Source organism: Somniosus microcephalus, chromosome 8, assembly GCF_052327205.1.
Source record: "Somniosus microcephalus isolate GS21.2 chromosome 8, FLI_Smic_1.0, whole genome shotgun sequence".
NCBI lineage: Eukaryota > Metazoa > Chordata > Chondrichthyes > Squaliformes > Somniosidae > Somniosus > Somniosus microcephalus.
In genome coordinates, this window is record NC_140994.1 from 199,159,445 (window position 1) to 199,181,900 (window position 22,456).

The following is a 22,456-nucleotide window of genomic DNA, read 5'->3' on the forward strand; positions in this document are numbered from 1 at the left end:
CAATTAGTATCTAGGGAAAAAAACCTTTCTATTTATTATATCATGGTTTAAAACTGTTTATAATTGCTATATCGCACAGAGGGTTGCAAAAGGTTTCCTTTGAAATCACTTAGAATAATGAATGTACCAAGGAAATCAGTACATCACCATGGCGGTGAATTTCCTTGCCATTTTTGTCATAATTCCAGTGCAAAATTGGGGTAAGTAAATTTTTGTGGCAGGAAAATAGGACAGAATCTGTTTCTATCGGTTTTCTGTTACAAAATTGCTTGTCTTTCACAACCCCAGGATGTCCAAAGCACTTTACACAATTAAGTACTTTTTGAATGTAGGAAACTACATTACAGAAACTAGATGTAAAAAGTGTACTTTTTATTCTCAACAATGACAACCCTCAAAACAAACTCATACTAGAAAGTACAATATAAATAACAAAATTAGAAATATCTTCCTTTATTCAGCGTAATTGAGGGCATGATTAATTTCCTACCTTTCTGACCACATCATAAACATCAAAATCTACTTCTTGTAATGTTTTGTCATCCTTGACTTCAGAATAAGTGTCATTAATGATAGCCAAAAACACATTCTGTAAAGAAACATATCAATTGTGTAATGCACTGTGCGCTAATTAGACAAATGAGTGTATAAATATAATTGTGTTCACTCCATAAAAAATTCTTATAAAGCACAAATTGGAAGATTGGGTACACCCAATTTGCAGTGCACCTAATGTTTGAAAGGGCAATTGTGAGGAAAACAGGGGATGCACTACAGGCATGTGTAAACCTCATTTATAGATTCAGGTATATGAAGTCTTGCGCTGAACTTCATGATGTTGGGCGTGGCCAGCCCTGAGCGTGCAGCTTGCCTGTATAAAATGGGTGCATGACAGAGATGTGCTTTGGATTGTCTCTTTTGCTGTTATAAGTGAGTGTTTTGAAATCCCTTTAATTGTTCCCATAGTGCTGCATGAATTAGACGAGCAGGGTCAATTAATGCGGGGCAGCATCTTTAAGCCCAAAGTCACCTCAGAGGGTATGTTCACTGCCATCAATATCCAAAGACCCATGTTTACAGACCATGCAACTCCTACCTGGATATGTCACAGAAGACCTGTCTTTGGCTCCTGTGCTTCACCGCAGAAGCAGTAACCAAGCTGTGCCACTTGCAGCCGTCTGTACTACATATAACTGCAACAATTGTCATGGCTCTTCCTTACTCGGTGATGGTCACTACAACATTAAGCTTTTATGCAACAGGATCCTTCCAGGTCACTGCGGGTGATATTTGCCAGATAGCCAGTCTGTTATTTATTCCTGTATAAAGCAAGTGACTGACACCATGTTTTCCGGGGAAACACCTTTATGTTAATGCCCATTATCTGGGGAGCAACCCTGGTGCTTTCATTTTGCAGCATTATTGATGGCCCTCAGAGAATGAAAAGATGGCTGTTGGGGAGCCCTTTGCAGCCATAGATCATGAATCCAATTAGAAATCTCCACACAGAAGTAGAGCACAGATACAGTGAAGCACGGTGGCATAGTGGTTAGCACTGTTGCCTCACAGCGCCAGGGACCCGGGTTCGAATCCAGCCCCGGGCAACTGTCTGTGTGGAGTTTGCACATTCTCCCCGTGTTTGCGTGGGTTTTCTCCGGGTGCTCCGGTTTCCTCCCACAGTCCAAAGATGTGCGGGTTAGGTTGATTGGCTATGATAAATTGACCCTTAGTGTTAGGGGGATTAAATACGTGGGGTTACGGGGATAGGGTGGGATATGTGTTGGTGTAGGGGTTACAGGGATCGGGTGGGATATGTGTCGGTGCAGGCTCGATGGGCCGAAATGGCCTCTATCTGCACTGTGGGGTTTCTGTGATTCTGTGATCATCCAACTTTCTCTTGAGCACACTATAAGGATGTTGAAGCAACAATTCTGTTCATAAAATCGTACAGCACAGAAGGAGGCCATTCAGCCCATCATGGCTGTACTGGCTCTTTGAAAGAGCTAGCCAAATAATTCCATACCCCTGCTCTTTCCCATAGCCCTGCAAATTTTTCCATTTCAAGTATTTATCAAATTCCCTTTTGAAAGTTACTATTGAATCTGCTTCCACCACCCTTTCAGGCAGTGCATCACAGATCACAACTCGCTGTGTAAAAAAAGTGAAGAGCAGGCTCAAAGGAAGAGGATACATAGAAATACATAGAAGTTACAACACAGAAATGAGCCATGGAATCATCGAATGATGCAGCACAGAAGTAGACCATTCAGCCCATTGTGCCTGTGCCGGCTCTTTGGCAGAGCTATCCAATTAATCCCACTCCCCTGCTCTTTCCCCACAGCCCTGTAATTTCTTCCCTTCAAGTATGGTATAAAGGTTTAGCCTGCCACCTTCAAAGATTTGTGTAGATAGGTCTCAGTTCCTGCAACCCCGCCCTACCATTTAGTTCATATGGCCTCTCCTCATTCTTCCTACCAAATGATCTCACTTCACACTACTCTTGGTTAAATGGTATCTGCCCATTTCCCCAGTCTGTCTATGCCCATTTCACCAGTCTGTATCTGCCCATTTCACCAGTCTGTCTCTGCCCATTTCACCAGTCTGTCTCTGCCCATTTCACCAGTCTGTATCTGCCCATTTCACCAGTCTGTATCTGCCCATTTCACCAGTCTGTATCTGCCCATTTCACCAGTCTGTCTCTGCCCATTTCACCAGTCTGTCTCTGCCCATTTCACCAGTCTGTCTCTGCCCATTTCACCAGTCTGTCTCTGCCCATTTCACCAGTCTGTCTCTGCCCATTTCACCAGTCTGTCTCTGCCCATTTCACCAGTCTGTCTCTGCCCATTTCACCAGTCTGTCTCTGCCCATTTCACCAGTCTGTCTATGTCCTCCTGAAGTCTGTTACTATCCGTCTCGTTGTTGACTACATTTCCAAGTTTTGTATTATCTACAAACTTTGAAATTGTGCCCTGTATACCCAATTTCAGGTCATTAATATATATCAAAAAGAGCAGTGGTCCTAATACCCACCCCTGGGGATGGCACAACCAGTCCGTGTTGGTGTTTACCCTCCACATGAGCAAATAGTTCTAATCATATTTACACACCTAGTTTCCATATTCCTTCAACCCCTTTTCCTTCATCCACCTATACAACCTAATCTTCAATGTTAACAGAGTTTCTGCCTCAACCAGTGTCCCTGGAAGTGAATTCCACTGCCTCACATCGCTCTGCATAAAGAAGTTTCTCCTACTCTTTGTTCTAAATCTCTTGCATTTAATCTTGTATCTATGTTCTTGACCACTCAACTACTGGAAACAGTCTGCTTCTATCTACCCTGTCCCATCCTTTTTTTAATTAAAAAAACTTCTATCCTATCACCCCGTAATCGCATTGATCCATCAAAAAATAAACACATTTTCAAGTCTTTCAGCGTACTTGTATTTCCTCATACCAGGCAGAATCCTTGGGAATCTGTGTTGTAACCATTATAAAGAATGAGGAAGAGGTGATATGGACAGAGATGATGTGCAGGCAGAGACATTGATGCAGAACTTTGAAAAAGAACTACTTCCGGTATTGTCAATTACAAGCCTGACTCATGCTGACAGCTTGTCCTTTCTATGGAAACGAGGCACGTACCTCAAAATGTTGTGTGCCTCGGGTCATTGTCTTCAGGTGGGCATAATTAACGCCCTGCCCACTTTGTGCCCATTTCAGGCATATGTTGAAGATTCCCCATGACTCCAGTCTTGGGAGTCTGATAACCTGAACCCCTTTGATTAGATTACAGCATGTAAATCACTCTCAGTAATTAATTAATCAACACAGATATTGAACATTTATAGAACGCACAATTATATTTCAGTTACACATATTTTGAAGCTGGCATAAATAGACAATGCTGAAAATTCAGTATTATTTTATTGCTCATGAACGAGTGCCCACTGCAGCAATTAACCGTATTCAATGTAAAATCAGTATGTAAACCATAATCTCACATTAAAACTGTTTCAAAGATACATGTTACTAACATTTATCATTAACACTATGTCACTCACCAGCAGTACAAAGAATAAACAGAATACAAATGTGATGAAGTAAATGGGTCCAAGGATTTGGTTTGCCTCTTCAATTTCATCAAAATTAAAATCTCCGAGAATAATCCTAAACTGCGTAAAACTGAAAAGAAAGGTTTATAGAATCAATTGTTAAAAACTTCATCTGGTGAACATAATACAAGTTGATGGAATGTTAAAATGTTTAAAATGAGTGCAAACATTCAGGCTCCAAACCAGATATTTATTAATGCAGAAACTCTCTAGTATTTTGTTCCTGTCACTATTCCCTTTTCAATGAGTCTCCAAGGTTTGCTGAATTTTGATTGGTCTGTTTGTGTGTGGACGATTCAGTGAACTCCACAGCTGCGCAGAAGAAAACATTTCCTAGAGTTGTAAGTATTGTGATGCAAATGATGCAACAAAACATTCCTGATATTTGACTTAACTGTTTGTGATTTCAATTGTTTTACCGTATGATTCTGCTGAGTTTTCATAAGGGGGTGCTCCTGCATTGAGCTGAGCAGCCGACATACATATTGTGGGATCGATAATGCAGTCCCAGCACAGTGGACACCTTCACCCGAAGAGGCGAGGTCAGCTCACTAGCATACTTTGGACAGTGCTCCCAGAGTACTTGTAGGGGGTGGTGTGGGGTGGCGCGTACGCCCAGTCAGTTATGCCTCTGACTGTTTATGAGCGGTTCGAATCGCTCCCACGCCCCTGGGTTCTAGACACCGGACATAGGTGATACAGAAAAGACTTGAGTAGACAGGTGGTTTGGATGTGAGAAAACCAAGATTTTATTGAAATAGAAATTAACACTCTTATGAAAAAGTTACTAGTATAAAATTACAGGTAAATACAAAATAACTATACTTATACAGGGAATGGGGAACACACGGCACATCGAGGGAAAACGACTATCTTAACAATCCCCTTATCCTTATCCCACCCCCTATACCTAACTAGATTAAGTTATGAGGGGCCAGAATTCACGCTCACCAATCACAGATCTGCTGAATTCAAACAGCGGTGGGGCTTGGGGTTCGCTCTTTGTGCTCTCCGGGGCCTGCCGTCGTCACGTGGTCTCGGGGTGCTGCAAGGGCGTTGTCCAGGTACAAGTACCCCAAAGTTAAAGTCTCTGCTTGGGTACTTTACCTCACAGGGATGATGGTTCCTCTTCCTCGGCCGGCAGTTGGAGTTTGCATGAAGATAGTCGAAGGTGAGTTGGATTGAAGGCCCGATTATTTGAAGCGTTTCTTCAATCGTCTTCCCAATTCATCTTCCTCACCACCTCGTCTCATCTCGTCCCGTCTCGCCTGGCCTGGTTGGTCCGTGTCTGCCTGGTGCAATGCCGGGCGTTCCTGATGAGATGGGAAGGGCACGGGCAGTGGCCAGGCGGTAAGCATGGGACGGGGGAAGAGCAGCAGCCACGAGGGCGAGGGGCCGGGGCCGGAGCAGGAGCCAAGAGCAAGGGGCAGAGAGAGAGTCGGTTGCCAGTGGGCCTACAATTATACTCCTTCGGATGGCCCTTACCTGTGCGCCAAGTCAGGTTAGTTCATTGTCCCAATCTTGGCGGGCTAGTTTAAATAATTGTAGCAATCTAAACTAACTGTTTTTAGATGGCCGGTAATTGCACCTACGGGCCTGATTCCTGAGTTGTTTTGTTATTAATACATCTTAATCTGCCTGCCCAGCTTTGATGGCTTCCCTAAGCTGTTTCTGATTATTTATGCAAACAACTTGATGGCCTTAAGTATAGGCCTCACTGGTTTTTGATCGGTCTCCGATTTGACTTAATGCATAATTCAAAGACCTGTCTGCTTTCAAAATACAAAAGGCTCTCTTCACAGAAACTGCAGCTTGGGTTTCGATTTCCCAAAAGCTGCTTGTGCCACAGAGTCCAAGCTTTTTAAATCTTGCAGGCTTTTGGCCACGAGGTGCGGACGCCAACTTTGGGTACCCTTTTCATTAAAATGTCCATGCAGGGTCCCTTTTATTACTAATAACCTTTGGGGAAATGTAGAAATTTTGCGAATCTTACATACTACGCATGCCAAAGTCAGGGGGTGGAATTTCCTGTATCAGTAGCTCTTAAAGAATTGTTGGCTGCCCATAAACATGTACCTTTTTTTCTTGCCAAACATGTTTGGGGATAAAACAACCTCAATCAGTGACCAGGCTCTGGGGTCCTGCAGCAGGAAGTGCCAAGGTCTTTTTGTGGTTGCTCGGGAGGGTGGGGACGACACACTCAGTAATAATGAGTACAACTAGAGCAGCATGAGTAAAGGTTCCAACAAGTTTCAATAGCTTTCTTTGTCCAACAAGACCATAACAACATAGAAACTAAGAGTTACAGCAATGCGCTTTCAAGAACACGACGAGCTTCCTTTGCAGCGCCTGTTTTATACAGGGTCCTGACCTATCAGGCACTACTTTATCACATTATGGGGATCACATTCTTTTGGCACCTGCTGTCAGATTATCAGCCCCTGTTGACAGCAATGGAGTGAGGTTAATTTTCCCATCCAGATCTTCTTTTGGAAAACAAGAATTATTGTGGCAGGAGAATTTGGATTACCTCAGTTAGCTTTTTAGAACATAAGAATTAGGAGCAGGAGTAGGCCATACGGCCCCTCGAGCCTGCTCCGCCATTCAATAAGATCATGGCTGATCTTTGACCTCAACTCCACTTTCTTGCCCGATCCCCATACCCCTAAGATTCCTCTGGAGTCCAAAAATCCATCTATCTCAGCCTTGAATATACTCAACGCTTGAGCATCCACAGCACTTTGGGGCAGAGAATTCCAAAGATTCACAACCATCTGAGTGAAGAAATTCCTCCTCATCTCGGTCTTAAAAGGCCGGCCCCTTTTGTTCTGATGGAATGGCCCCTTCATCTCAGCTAGATTATGAACTGATAACTTAATAAAATCCATGAGATAAAAAGAAACATTGTGAATCTGAAATAAAAATAGAAAATACTGAGAATACACAGCAGGCCCATCAGCATGCGAAAAGAGAAGTTGCCGAATGAGTGAGGACCCTTCATCAGAACTGAAAAAGGAAGCGAAGAGAACCTGCTGTGTATTTCTGCATTATCTGCTTTTCTGTTTCTATTTATAATGAAATCAACGGTTAGACGCAACATCATAACGGCTTTACATTTCTACTAATCAATAAATAAGCTATTTAAGCTGTATGCATTTTTCTGAATATTTAATCATAGGAATGCAGGAACAGAAGCTAGGTTCCGTAACTATTCTACTCAGTATTCAGATATTGAATCAGAATTTTAATACGTACATGCAGCTGCCAAAAGTGTGAAAAGTTTCCACCTGGGTGCCAAAGATAAGGTAGCCTAACTGAGCATATCCAAAAAATACTATAAAAAACATTATGGCAAATCCAACAATGCCTTTGGCACAACGAGAGAGGGTTGTAGACAGCTGAGTCATCGTCATATTGAAACTAATATATTTGAAAATCTAAAACAAAATAAACAAAAAAGATTCATAATATAAATTTGCCATGTTCAAGTTGATGTTATTGTTTATCATCTGAGAAATGGATTTGCAAAAATATATCCTTAAAGTACTCTTTATTACCATTATATAATACTAATGGGTTTTTTAATAAACATAATTCAATTATCTTTAACAGCTTATGGATGTAAATCGTTTATTAATAGTTAAGATTTGCTTTGTGGTGTTGAGTTTATAGAAATAAAACTATTTTTTATTAATATGTAATTTATAATAAAGCGATTCCTATAAAAAGTAGGAATTTGCTCTAGTGAATTCCAAGTTCATCAGTGTGAAATCCTACGGGGCAATTTTCCGCCCTGCCACCTGATGGCCTTATCAGCCTTGGCATAGTGGTAGCATTCTTGCCTCTGAATCAGAAAGTCAAGTGTTTCAGTTCCACTCCAGAGAGTTGAGCACATAATCTCAGCTGACACATCAGTGCAGTACTGAGGGAGTGCTGCACTGTCAGAAATACTGTCTTTCGGATGAGACGTTAAACTGAGGTCCTGTCTACCGTCTCAGGTGGATGTAAAGGATCCCATGGCACTATTTGAAGAACAGCAGGGCAGTTCTCCTGGTGTCCTGGCCAATCGTAATCCCTCAAACAACACTAGTAAAACAAATTACTTGGTCATTATCTCATTGTTGTTTGTGGGACCTTGCTGTGTGCAATGTAGCTGCCATGTTTCCCTTTATATTACAATATAGTGACTACACTTCAAAAGTACTTAATTGGCTGTAAAGTGCTTTGGGACATCCTGAGGTCATGTGAATACAAGTTCTTTCTTTCTTCTTTCTAATAATACAAATGTACAACATTTATAAATAAAGCCAGTTCCTGGGCCTGAAATTTATAAGCAAGCTACTTGGCCTCTAATTGAACAACGGGATTTCTAAGCACCTACAATGACCTGAATTCCCAGAGAGAGTACTCGGGCAGTGGTCTTAAAGGAGAACAGGTCAGGATAGCAAGTAAACACGATAGCTGTACATCTAAATTCTAGACTATCCATAAACAGTGTCATCGAAAATCAATTAGTAATGTACTAAAAAAATACCTTTATCCATGCAATGAAAACTGTAAATGCAATGATGATGTTATACCGGTTCTGCCAGTAAGCCAAGAAGTAGAGGTTTGGGTATGTGTCTGAATTATCCAGAAGATTCCCAAGTAATAAACTTACTTTTATTGTACGATAGATGTTGTAAAAGATGGCTAGTAAAGACAACTGAGGGAGAGAAAAATCAAAATTGAAATTGGTTTCACATTCAATGCTTTTGGAAATATAAAACTGCTATTTGGCTAACAGGCATAACTTTCCAGTATCTTTAAAATCTTTTTAGGAGACTTTAAGAAGTGACTTGCTGCTAGATTTCTGTTACCTGCTCAGAGCATCGCTTAGGTAGGAGTGGATTACCACCCATCTGCAGCAATAAGAACATTAATAATACAATACCATTATTTTTCTTTCACACTATAGTAATTCTTTAGGTAGTCTTTCAAAATATTCTGGACCAGTAAACAGAAAATAAGTAGTCAGTTGGATAAGGGGTTGATGGGTGATAAATGATAAAGGAATTCAATGGTGTAGATACAAAGCAACTATTTCCTCTGGTGGGGAAATACAGAACAAGAGGGCATAATCTTAAAATTAAAGCTTGGTCATTTAGGAGTGAAGTCAGGAAGCACTTTTTCCACACAAACTGTTGTGCAATGAAGTGCAATTTGCTTGAAACAAAAGCAATAAATTGTTAGATGATACATTTCAGAAGCTCTGGTGCAGAAGCTGGAGTCATCAGAGGTGATGTGATGGAAATAGATAAACTTAAAAAAAGAGATGGAGTCTTTACCGGAAGGGTGGGAAGAAATATATTCCAGATAGTTATGGGAACCAGTGGGCTTGGAGTAGATGTCGGTGAGCAGCTCAATGTCTGAATTAGAGTCAGAAGGTCAGGAAAGAAAAGAAAGAACTTACATTTATAATGGACCGGATTTTGCGGTCAGCGGCGAAGGAATGACACTCGCCGTTCACCTCTCTGGCAGCTCCCCACAGTGGGCTTTAGAGTGGAGACTTGCTCTAATCTGGTGTCTGATCAAGTGTCCGGTGTTGTTTCGCAGTTATTATCACTTATCACCCTGTTAAAAAATCACTTAACTCCTGAATGCACCAGCCCTAATCTTTTCTGGCATCTTTAGTGGGGAGCTAGTGGGCCAGGTTCACGCCATTGCATTGATTTCAGTGCTGCGTTATCGACAAGGACTGTTACGGTGGACCGTGTGGAGGAGTGGGGTATCTCCGACAGCAACCTCCGGATTTCCGCATTTAACTGCGCATGTGTGGACGCTAGAAGTTGCTGTGATTTACTCGGTTATAATGGTGAACGCTGGCAGCCTCACCGTTATTCCTATCGCAAAATCTGGGCCATTGCCTCTTATCATGTCGTTGGGACATGTCAAAGTGTTTTTACAGCCAATGGATTTTACTTTTAAATGTAGTTACTGTTGTTATGTAGGCAAATGTGGCAGCAAGGTCCCACAAACACAAAATGAATGAATCACCAGATTATCTATATTTTAGTGATGTGGGTTGAGGGAGGTGTGTTGGCCAGGACACTGGGAGAACTCCCTACTACTTTTTTAAAGTGCTACGGGATCTTTTACATTTACCTGTGCTGGTAGATAGGCCTCAATTTAACATCTCATCTCTCATGATGGCACCTCTCAGTTTTGCACTAAAATGTCAGCCTAGATACTGGCCCAGATATTCCGATCGCAGGCCTCCCGCGGGTGGAGGACTGCGATCTGGAAAAATCTATGCCCTTACCTGAGGGCTCCCAGGAGGTGCACAATTCCGCTGCTGGGCCTCTCCAAACTGCCGGTGTGAGGGCCCACATATCCCAGAGGCGCAGGTAGTTTGCAGCGTCCCTGGGATCACGTGGGCCATGGGGAGCCAATCAAAGAAGGGAATCTCCCTTCATACATTTGACAGGAAGACCTGTCAAATATATGAATGGAGATCACCCCCAAAAACACAGTAAAACTTTAAATAAATTAAAAGAAAAACATCACATTTTTAAAATGACTTGAAAGTCCAATAAATTAACTATTTTAAACAAAACTTTAAGGCCTAGAAATTCAGTCGCGTTTGCGCCCACTTATTGGCTATAAAGTGGTTTGCGCCGGAAGTTTTTTAGCGCCCGAAATTGATTTGGTCCCTAACATCGGCGTTAGCCGGTAGCACTGCACCGGCACCGATGACGTCATCGGTGTGCGCAGCGCCTCGGTTCCAATGGTAATCCGTCCCGATGACCAAATTCAGTTGCGGCCGCCTCGCCCGTCGCGGCCGCAAACAGCGTTTGCAAAGCGGTGCCTTACAGCTCCGAGAGGCCGGCGCATAAAGGTGGAGGGGCGGCCGGCCGCTTTCCCGGCGGCCGCCTGGCCGCACCTCCCTCCCCGGACTCCTGCACCACCCCCCCGCGGCATTGGTGTGTGACTCCCGCGAGCCCGGCACTTCTCCGTGGTGCCGGGCTCATTTGACGGGGGAATCCAGCGGCGATCTCACGGCTGCAGGCAGCTCCTCCTTAAGAGAAGGAGGAGGCCTGCAGTACCCCAGCCTGCCGCACCGCATCGGTTGCCGCAGTGGCAGCTGGGCGCCGGAAACTGACATTCTTCGCCCCAAACGAGGCGGCCAAACCCTCCAATAGCGCCCGCCTCCGTCTTGGGGCGGCGCTACTGAATTTCAGGCGGGCGCTAGGGGAATCCGGCCCAGCGCTAAATTTCGGGCACTAAAGACCTGGCGCGGCGATTCCGAATTTTTAGCCCTAAATTTTTGAAAAAAATAATTTATGTTTTTTACAGGGCTAAAAATAAACTTACCTTTTTAAGTATTTTTAAATGATAAATCAGTGGAAAATTATTTATTTTTAAAACTTTTTTCAACTCTTACCCTGGTAAAAGCAAGCCTTACGCTTTTACCAGGCACAAGAATTGTAAGGGGTTTCTGCGGGCGGAGGGTCTCCAAAAAGGCAGAACTATCTGCTCTCAGAGGCCCTTCTCCAGGGTAGGCGGAGGATCTGCCGAGCTTTTTTGACAGATCGGAAATGCCGGTTTCCAGCGCATGCACAGTGCATGCCTTAAACCTGCATTTCTGATGTCCCTATGGGTGGGTACACAGCGCGTACCCACCCCTAGGGATCGGAATATCCGGCCCTATGTGTTTAAGTACAAGATACCCTATCCTTATATACATGTATACATAGAATTAGGATTTGGTTTAATATCATATGATTAAAGTTTTTGGTTTCATTTTACTTATAGATAGCTTGTAGATTTTTACTTTAGCTAGAAATAATGAAATGGTTAAAAGTTGTTCATTCTCAGGATGCTTTAAGGTTTAATGTGTCAGGGTACAATTTAGCTGACTGTGCTGTTTAGTTTTTGCTGAAAGTGTGTGCAGGATGTGTGATTTATGCCCATTGACTTATTTTTGTGGTCACATTATGAAACGAGATAGCCAAGGTAGTCTTGAGATAGGAAGTGGGATAATGGAGCGCAGGATGATTAATTAAATTCTAAATGGTAAACAAGTTGGCAACTGGTGTTTTGAAGGAAATATCCCATTTCTGGGGGTCTTGTTCACAATAATACTTGTCATGCCATGATGAATCAGCAATGATAGTGTTCATGAGCGATGGCCTAAAAAGTTCTTGAGCTTTCCTTAACAACTTGTTCAGGATCGAAAGGATCGATGAAGGTTACCTGTCTACCCGGGGAAACGTTGTAATATCATTTATTTCTCTGTATGCCTACTGCTCAAAGACATTGCTTGTGTCTGGACTTGGTCGAACACAATAAACAGATTTGGTGTCGGATTCGAACCGTCTTACATAAGTCCATAGTGGAGCTTAAACCTACAATCTTCTGACATACAGGTGAATGAGCCAAGCTGACACTAAAAGGAAGAGTCAGAAATGAACCACATAAAGGTGAGGGATGGGTGGAGCTTGGAAGCAAAGTTAATCAAATTCTAAAGATCAGAAAGCAGCACCAATACAGTCATCAATCTAACAGAGCAAGCTGTCTAAGGAAGGACCTTAGTAGGATTGGAACAAAGAATGTGCCATATCCTTCAAAAAGACAAGCATAGCTGGAACCCATGCATGCTCCCAAAGTGACGTCTTTATCTAGAGGAAGTGTGTGAAGTTAAAAAGGAAGTAGTTCAAAGTGAGAACGAGTTCAGCTAGGTGGTGTATGGGGGGTTGTTTATGTCAGCGTCCAACTGGGAAGAAGTGGAGGTCCCAGAAACCACCCTGGTGAGGGTTGGTGGTAAAGAGTGACCACACCCATGATGGGAAGGCAACGATTCTGAAATAATCAAAGTGGCAGTGGGCATCAATAGAGTCATGGATATAGGATGGGTAGATACTGGTCAAGGGGGAAATAATAGAGCCAAGGCAAGAGGAAGTTAGTTTGGTGGGGCAGGAGCAAGCTGAAATAGGTCCTGTTTGTGTATGATGAGGAGGAGGTAGAAACAGGCTGTGCAAGTTAGAGGTGTACATGGATAGGCTCTGATTCATTTTTTCTTTCTGCCTAGTTTCATGCAGTTAAAATCCCAACTGATTATACTTTGTGAACTCTAATATTATTACAGCAATAAAGGATAGATAGTGGGAACAAAAGACATTTCTGTTTCAATTGTTATTCTTACTTAAAAGGAACTAACTAATAGAATAAAGCACATTATGAGAGTAAGCACAAACTTCTTTCTTTTCATATTAAAACATAATACTGACCAGAACAATTAAAAAATCCAAACAATTCCAAAAAATCTTGAAGTATGTCAACCTAAAAGTGTACAGCGCTATGGCTCCTTGGATCAAATAGTTGCAGATAAAGAAACAAAAGATAACTTCACAGGCAGCCAGAAAGTAGTCGAAGTTAGAAGCATATCGTAGGAGTTTGACTGTGAAAAACTCAGAGGAAGGAATGGCTCCACCAGTTGCAGGAAATTCCACCAGTAGCCTGGTAAGCAAACAAGTTATAAGATTCAATCAATCTGGAAGAACTGAAAACAAATTTTACTTACTTGAAAATTAAATTTACAACATTTTTACAGTACAAATACAACCCATATCATTTTAACTGAGCCTTATGCACTCCTGCCACTAAATATTGAGGTTTACTCTCGTTACATACCACATTTACCCAGGTTTTCATGTGCTGAGTTTGAGTTCTGGGAAAGCAGAGTTAATTAAATGTGATTTGCAAACAATTGTCTTTATTATGGTGCTATATCCCCAAAATCATCAATGGGAAAAGAAGAAGTGGCTACAGATGAATTGCACATGATATGAGTTTAATGGTGCACATATATACGCGTACATCGGCGAGACCATACAGACACTGTGACAACGGATGAACGGACACCGCGCAACAATCACCAGGCAGGAGTGTTCCCTCCCAGTCGGGGAACACTTCAGCAGTCAAGGACATTCAGCCTCCGATCTTCGGGTAAGCATTCTCCAAGGCGGCCTTCGAGACACACAACGCAAAATCATCGAGCAGAAACTGATAGCCAAGTTCCGCACCCATGAGGTCGGCCTCAACCGAGATCTTGGGTTCATGTCACGCTACATGTAACCCCACCTGACGCAGGGTCATCCAGACTCGAGTCGACATTGGCTTGTTCTCTCTACACAGATGCGGCCGGACCTGCTGTGATTGCCAGCAAAAAACATGTTTTTTGTCTTTCAGACCCCAGCATCTGCAATATTTGACCCCTTGTGACCCCACCTCATTGTTCTTTGATGTAATGTTTTCCTGACTGACCTGTTTGGACACCATTCACACCTTTGATTGCTGTGATTATCTCTCTGCCGAGGTGTGATAAATGGCAGTTGGAAAGATTACCTGTAAACATCTGACATGATTCTCTGACTATATAAGCTGTGTCTTTATGCATTTCTCCACTTCACCTGACGAAGGAGCAGCGCTCCGAAAGCTTGTGATTTCAAATAAAGCTGTTGGACTATAACCTGGTGTTGTGTGACTTCTTACATTTGTCCACCCCAGTCCAACTCCGGCATCTCCACACCATGGCTACTATCGACACCACAAACTGCCGGCTCAAAGTGGAGAGGATCTCCAAGAAGATCGCGCATTTCGACACAGACATCAAGTTTCTACAGAGATGCAAGAAAGCAGACAAGATCCCGAAAGGACTACAGATCACGAACCCACTCAAGTCAACCTACAACACAGACTACGTTGAGAGACTCTGCCGTCGTACCTCTCGCACACTCCTCAACCATCTCGTACACCAGCTCTACAGCAGACGCCGCAACCTCGAAACCGAGATGGAGTCCATGTTCTCAGCCTGTGCTCAGGACACAGCAGACCAGCTACGAGACACCGCCAAAGAAACAAGGCAACGGAACTATGCTACCTACATGCACACCAAGAACAGGAAGCTTGAGAAACTCGGCATCACCAGCAGCAGCAACCAAGCCTCCCCCGGTACCACAGGGAAATCCATCGTCAACCTGTCCGACCACACCCTTCAACCAGATAAAATTGAAGTTCTCAGCCGAGGGCTCAATTTCTGCCCCACCACCAAAATGGACCCCATCGGTCTCGCGGCAGACACAGAGGAATTCATCAGGAGAATGATGCTCCGGGAATTCTTCCACAAATCCCAAGATGTCAGCAGCGAACCCAATGAGACAATCAATGATCCGGAACAGCAGACAGAGGGATCCGCAGTGCAGCAACCGAAGAAGAAAGATTCAAATTGGACCCCTCCGGAGGGTCGCTGCCCTAAGCTTGACATGTATGCTCAAGCTGTCAGGAGATGCATCAACGCCAGATTCATCAGCCGCACTCACAAGACAGTCCAGAATGTCACCCGAGCACAACGCAACGCCATCCACGCTCTCAAGACCAACCGCAACATCGTCATCAAACCAGCAGACAAAGGAGGCGCCATCGTCATACAGAACAGAACGGACTATTGCAAAGAAGTATACCGACAACTGGACAACCAGGAACACTACAGACAGTTACCCGCAGATCCGACCAAAGAACACACCCGCCAACTCAACAGACTGATCAAGACCTTCGATCCAGACCTTCAAAGCATCTTACATGCTCTCATCCCACGTACTCCCCGCGTGGGAGACTTCTACTGCCTCCCAAAGATACACAAAGCCAACACACCCAGACGTCCTATTGTATCAGGCAACGGAACCCTGTGTGAGAACCTCTCTGGATATGTCGAGGGCATCCTGAAACCCATCGTCCAGGGAACCCCCAGCTTCTGTCGCGACACTACAGACTTCTTACAGAAACTCAGCACCCACGGACCAGTTGAACCAGGAACACTCCTCGCCACGATGGACGTCTCGGCACTCTACAGCAGTATCCCCCACGATGACGGCATCGCTGCGACAGCCTCAGTACTCAACACCAACAACAGCCAATCTCCAGACGCCATCCTACAACTCATCCGCTTCATCCTTGACCACAATGTCTTCACCTTCGACAGCCAGTTCTTTACCCAAACACACGGAACAGCCATGGGGACCAAATTCACACCCCAATACGCAAACATCTTCATGCACAAGTTCGAGCAAGACTTCTTCGCTGCACAGGATCTCCAACCAACGCTATACACCAGATACATCGATGACATTTTCTTCCTATGTACCCACGGCGAAGCATCACTGAAAAGACTACACGATAACATCAACAAGTTCCATCCCACCATCAAACTCACCATGGACTACTCCTCAGAATCGGTTTCATTCTTGGACACACGAATCTCCATCAAAGACGGACACCTCAGCACTTCACTCTACCGCAAGCCCACGGACAACCTCACGATGCTCCACTTCTCCAGCTTCCACCCTAACCACGTTAAAGAAGCCATCCCCTATGGACAAGCCCTGCGAATACACAGGATCTGCTCAGACGAGGAGGAACGCGATGGACACCTACAGACACTGAAAGACGCCCTTGTAAGAACGGGATATGACGCTCGACTCGTCGATCGACAGTTCCGACGGGCCACAGCAAAAAATCGCATAGACCTCCTCAGAAGACAAACACGGGACACAACCAACAGAGTACCCTTCATCGCCCAGTACTTCCCCGGAGCGGAGAAACTATGCCATGTTCTTCGCAGCCTTCAACATGTCATCGATGACGACGAACACCTCGCTAAGGCCATCCCCACGCCTCCACTACTCGCTTTCAAACAGCCGCCTAACCTCAAACAGACCATCGTTTGCAGCAAATTACCCAGCTTTCAGGAGAACAGCGACCACGACACCACACAACCCTGCCACAGCAACCTCTGCAAGACATGCCAGATCATCAACACAGATACCATCATCACACGTGAGGACACCACCCACCAGGTACATGGTACATACTTATGTGACTCGGCCAACGTTGTCTACCTCATACGTTGCAGGAAAGGATGCCCCGGAGCATGGTACATCGGCGAGACCATGCAGACACTGCGACAATGGATGAACGGACACCGCGCAACAATCACCAGGCAGGAGTGTTCCCTCCCAGTCGGGGAATACTTCAGCTGTCAAGGACATTCAGCCTCCGATCTTCGGGTAAGCATTCTCCAAGGCGGCCTTCGAGACTCGCGACAACGCAAAATCGTCGAGCAGAAACTGATAGCCAAGTTCCGCACCCATGAGGACGGCCTGAACCGAGATCTTGGGTTCATGTCACGCTACATGTAACCCCACCTGACGCAGGGTCATCCAGACTCGAGTCGACATTGGCTTGTTCTTTGTTCTCTCTACACAGATGCGGCCGGACCTGCTGTGATTGCCAGCAAAAAAAATGTTTTTTGTCTTTTTTTGTTTTTCATACAGACCCCAGCATCTGCATGTTCTTTGATGTAATGTTTTCCTGTTTGGACACCATTCACACCTTTGATTGCTGTGATTATCTCTCTGCCGAGGTGCGATAAATGGCAGTTGGAAAGATTACCTGTAAACATCTGACATTATTCTCTGACTATATGGGATGGCAGGGGGATGGGGTACAGAGTGGAGCTATAGTAGGGGGTGATTTACAGCCAAATACAGAGGGAAAAACAAGTCAGCTGGGAAGGCAGAGCAAATATGTGAAGGCAAAAGAGAATATGGCAGGGCTGGAAGGCATTTATTTTAATGCAAGGAGTCTTGCAAATAAGGTGGATGAACTGAAGTTGTTGTTGAACACATGGGAGTACGATATTGTTGCTATCACGGAGACATGGTTGAGGGAGGGTCAGGACTGGCAGCTCAATATTCCGGGGTATAGAATCTTCAGGCGAGACAGAGGGGGGTGTAAAAGGGGAGGGGGTGTTGCAATATTAATTAAGGAGTCAATTACTGCTGTAAGGAGGGATGATATATTAGCGGGTTCCTCTAATGAGGCCATATGGGTAGAACTTAAAAACAAAAAGGGGGCAAGCACTTTGCTGGGAGTGTACTATAGGCCCCCAAACAGTCAGGGGGAGATAGAGGAACAGATACGTAGGCAAATCTCAGAAAAGTGCGAAAATAATAGGGTAATAATAGTGGGGGATTTCAACTTCCCCAATATAAATTGGGATAGTCAGAGTGTGAAAGGCTTAGAGGGTGCGGAATTCTTAAAGTGCATCCAGGAGAGCTTTTTGAGCCAACATGTAGAAAGTCCTACAAGAGAGGGGGCGGTACTGGACCTAATTCTAGGGAATGTAGCCGGGCAAGTGGTGGAAGTGTCAGTAGGAGAGCATTTTGGCGACAGTGGCCATAATTCGGTGAGATTTAAGGTGGTCATGGAAAAGGACAAAGACGGCTCGGAAATAAGGGTTCTAAATTGGGGGAAGGCCGATTTTAATATGATAAGGCAGGATCTGGCCAAAGTGGACTGGGAGCAGCTACTTATAGGAAAATCCACATCAAAACAGTGGGAGACTTTCAGAAGGGAAATAGAGAGAGTACAACGCCAACATGTTCCTGTAAAGGTCAAGGGTGGGACCAACAAGCAAAGGGAACCTTGGATGACAAGGGATATACAAAAATGCATTAGGAATAAAAGGGGGGCTTTTGGCAGTTACAAAAGACTAAAGACGGAGGAAGCCCTAGAGGAGTATAAAAAGTGCAGGGGCGTACTTAAAAAAGAAATTAGGAGGGCGAGGAGGGGCCATGAAATAACACTGGCGAGCAAAATAAAGGAAAATCCTAAGATGTTTTATATGTATATTAAGGGCAAGAGGATAACCAGGGAAAGGGTAGGGCCCATTAGGGACCAAAGTGGCAATCTGTGTGTAGAGCCAGATGAGGTAGGCGGGGTTTTAAATTAATTTTTTGCATCTGTGTTCACTATGGAGAAAGACGATGCAGACATAGAAATCGGGCAAGGGGACTGTGACATACTTGAACATATTAGCATCGAGAGGGAGGAGGTGCTAGCGGTTTTAGCAGGCCAAAAAGTGGATAAATCCCCAGGCCCGGACGAGATGTATCCCAGGCTGCTGTGGGAGGCAAAGGAGGAGATTGCAGGGGCTCTGACACAAATTTTCAGAACCTCTCCGGCCACAGGGGATGTACCAGAGGACTGGAGAACAGCTAACGTAGTACCATTATTCAAGAAGGGTAGCAGGGATAAACCAGGGAATTACAGGCCAGTGAGCCTAACATCTGTGGTAGGGAAATTATTGGAAAAAATTCTGAGGGACAAAATTAGTCTCCACTTGGAGAGGCAAGGATTAATCGGGGATAGTCAGCATGGCTTTGTCAAGGGTAAATCATGTCTGACAAATCTGATTGAATTTTTCGAGGGGGTGACTAGGGGGGTGGATGAGGGAAATGCTGTGGATGTGGTTTACATGGACTTCAGTAAAGCTTTTGACAAAGTCCCGCATAGGAGGCTGGTCAAGAAGGTAAGAGCCCATGGGATCCAGGGTGCCTTGGCGCGTTGGATCCTAAACTGGCTGAGTGGCAGGAGGCAGAGGGTGATGGTCGAAGGTTGCTTTTGTGACTGGAAGCCTGTGTCCAGTGGGGTACCTCAGGGATCGGTGCTGGGTCCCTTGCTGTTTGTGATCTACATAAATGATTTGGAGGAGAATGTAAAAGGTATGATCAGTAAGTTCGCAGATGACTTGAAAATTGGTGGGGTGGTAAATTGCGAGGAGGAAAGCCTCAGGCTACAGGACGATATAAACGGGTTGGTCAGATGGGCAGAAAAGTGGCAAATGGAATTAAACCCTGAAAAGTGCGAGGTGATGCATTTTGGACGGACAAATAAGGCAAGGGAATACACAATGAGTGGTAGGACCCTAGGAAGTACAGAGGGTCAGAGGGACCTTGGTGTACATGTACATAGATCCCTGAAGGCAGCGGAACAGGTAGATAAGGTGGTTAAAAAGGCATATGGGATACTTGCCTTCATTAGCCGAGGCATAGAATATAAGAGCAGGGAGGTTATGATGGAGCTGTACAAAACGCTGGTGAGGCCACAGCTGGAGTACTGTGTGCAGTTCTGGTCGCCTCACTATAGGAAGGATGTGACTGCTTTGGAGAGGGTGCAGAGAAGATTCACCAGGATGTTACCTGGGATGGAGCGCCTCAGCTATGAAGAGAGGCTGGACAGGTTGGGGTTGTTTTCCTTGGAGCAAAGAAGGCTGAGGGGGGACCTGATTGAGGTGTACAAAATGATGAGGGGCATAGATAGGGTAGATAAAGAGGAACTTTTCCCCTTAGTAGGGGGGTCAATAACAAGGGGGCATAGATTCAGGGTAAGGGGCAGGAGATTTAGAGGGGATTTGAGGAGGAACTTCTTCACCCAGAGGGTGGTTGGAATGTGGAACTCAATGCCTGAAAGGGTGGTAGAGGCAGGAACCCTCACAACATTCAAGAAGCATTTGGATGAGCACTTGAAATGCCATTGCATACAAGGCTATGGACCAAATGCTGGAAAATGGGATTTGACTGGACAGGGATGGATGGGCGGCACAGACACGATGGGCCGAAGGGCCTCTTTCTGTGCTGTAAAACTCTATGACTCTATATAAGCTGTGTCTTTATGCGTTTCTCCACTTCACCTGACGAAGGAGCAGCGCTCCGAAAGCTTGTGATTTCAAATAAAGCTGTTGGACTATAACCTGGTGTTGTGTGACTTCTTACATTTGTCCACCCCAGTCCAACTCCGGCATCTCCACACCACATATATACTGTTGGAGCTCATGGACTTCTTTGTCTCTAAGATTGAGACCATCCGTTCAGCTGCCTCTGCCACTTTCCTTCCTTCCCCTAGCCCACTGGGCCAAACTTCCTCTAAGGTTTCCCCCTGCCTTAGCCCTGAACTCACATCTTTCTCCAGTTTCTCTCTGATCTCCCCTCATGACCTCTCCGCGCTCATCTTGTCCATGAGACCCACCTTCTGCTCCCTTGACCCTATTCCCACCAAACTGCTGACCACCCAACTTCCTTTTCTGGCTCCCATGTTAGCTAACATTGTTAATGGTTCTCTCTCCTCAGGTACTGTCCCCCTCTCCCTCAAATCTGCCGCCATCACCTCTCCTCAAAAAACCAACCCTTCATCCCTCCGTCCTTCCAAACTACCACTCCATCTTTCCTCTCCAAAGTCCTTGAACGTGTTGTTGCCTCCCAAATCCGTGCCCACCTTTCCCGCAATTCCATGTTTGAATCCCTCCAATCAAGTTTGCACCCTTGCCACAGTACCGAAATGGCTCTCATCAAAGTCACAAATGACATCCTTTGTGACTGTGACAAAGGTAAACTATCCCTCCTCGTCCTTCTTGACTTGTCTGCAGCCTTTGACATGGTTGACCACTCCATCCTTCTCCAACGCCTCTCCACCGTCGTCCAGCTGGGTGGGACTGCACTCGCCTGGTTCCATTCTTATCTCTCTAATCGTAGCCAGAGAATCACCTGCAACGGCTTCTCTTCCCGCTCCCACATCGTTACCTCTGGTGTCCCCCAAGGATCTATCCTTGGCCCCCTCCTATTTCTCATCTACATGTTGCCCCTTGGCGACATCATCCAAAAACATAGCGTCAGTTTCCACATGTACGCTGATGACACCCAGCTCTACCTCACTACCTCTTCTCTCGACCCCTCCACGGTCTCTAAATTGTCAGACAGCTTGTCTAACATACAGATCTGGACGAGCAGAAATTCTTTCCAATTAAATATTGGGAAGATCGAAGCCATTGTTTTCGGTCCCCGCCACAAACTCCGTTCCCTAGCCACTGACTCCATCCCTCTCCCTAACATCTGTCTGAGGCTGAACCACACGGTTCGCAACATTGGTGTCATATTTGACCCTGAAATGAGCTTCCGACCACATATCCACAGGATAACAAAGACTGCCTATTTCCACCTCCGTAACATCGCCCATCTCCACCCTTGCCTCAGCTCAACTGCTGCTGAAATCCTCATCCATGCCTTTGTTACCTCTAGACTTGACTACTCCAATGCACACATGGCTGGCCTCCCACATTCTACCCTACGTAAACTTGAGGTCATCCAAAACTTGGCTGCTCATGTTCTAACTCGCACCAAGTCCCGTTCGCCCATCACCCCTGTGCTCGCTGACCTACATTGGCCCCCGGTTAAGCAGCGCCTCGATTTCAAAATTCTCATCCTTGTTTTCAAATCCCTCCATGGCCTCGCCCCTCCCTATCTCTGTAATCTCCTTCAGTCCCACAACCTCCACCCCCCCCCCCCCCCACCGAGATATCTGCTTTCCTCTAATTCTGCCCTCTTGAGCATCCCTGATTATAATCGCTCAACCATTTGTGGCCGTGCCTTCTGTTGCCTAGGCCCTAAGCTCTGGAATTCCCTGCCTAAACC

General features: G+C 45.0%; 1 protein-coding gene across 1 annotated transcript in view; it reads right to left on the minus strand.

The window, feature by feature from the left end:
- The window catches only part of LOC147114038 (polycystin-2-like), a 99,166-nt gene that overhangs the window by 55,294 nt on the left and 21,416 nt on the right, over positions 1-22,456 (minus strand). Inside the window, exons 4-8 of the mRNA XM_085996183.1 lie at positions 13,382-13,610; positions 8,647-8,817; positions 7,368-7,549; positions 4,062-4,182; positions 491-589 (exon numbers count right to left, since the gene is read on the minus strand). Of these exons, the coding sequence (XP_085852309.1) occupies positions 491-589; positions 4,062-4,182; positions 7,368-7,549; positions 8,647-8,817; positions 13,382-13,610 (802 nt within the window). The remainder of the gene's footprint in view (positions 1-490; positions 590-4,061; positions 4,183-7,367; positions 7,550-8,646; positions 8,818-13,381; positions 13,611-22,456) is intronic.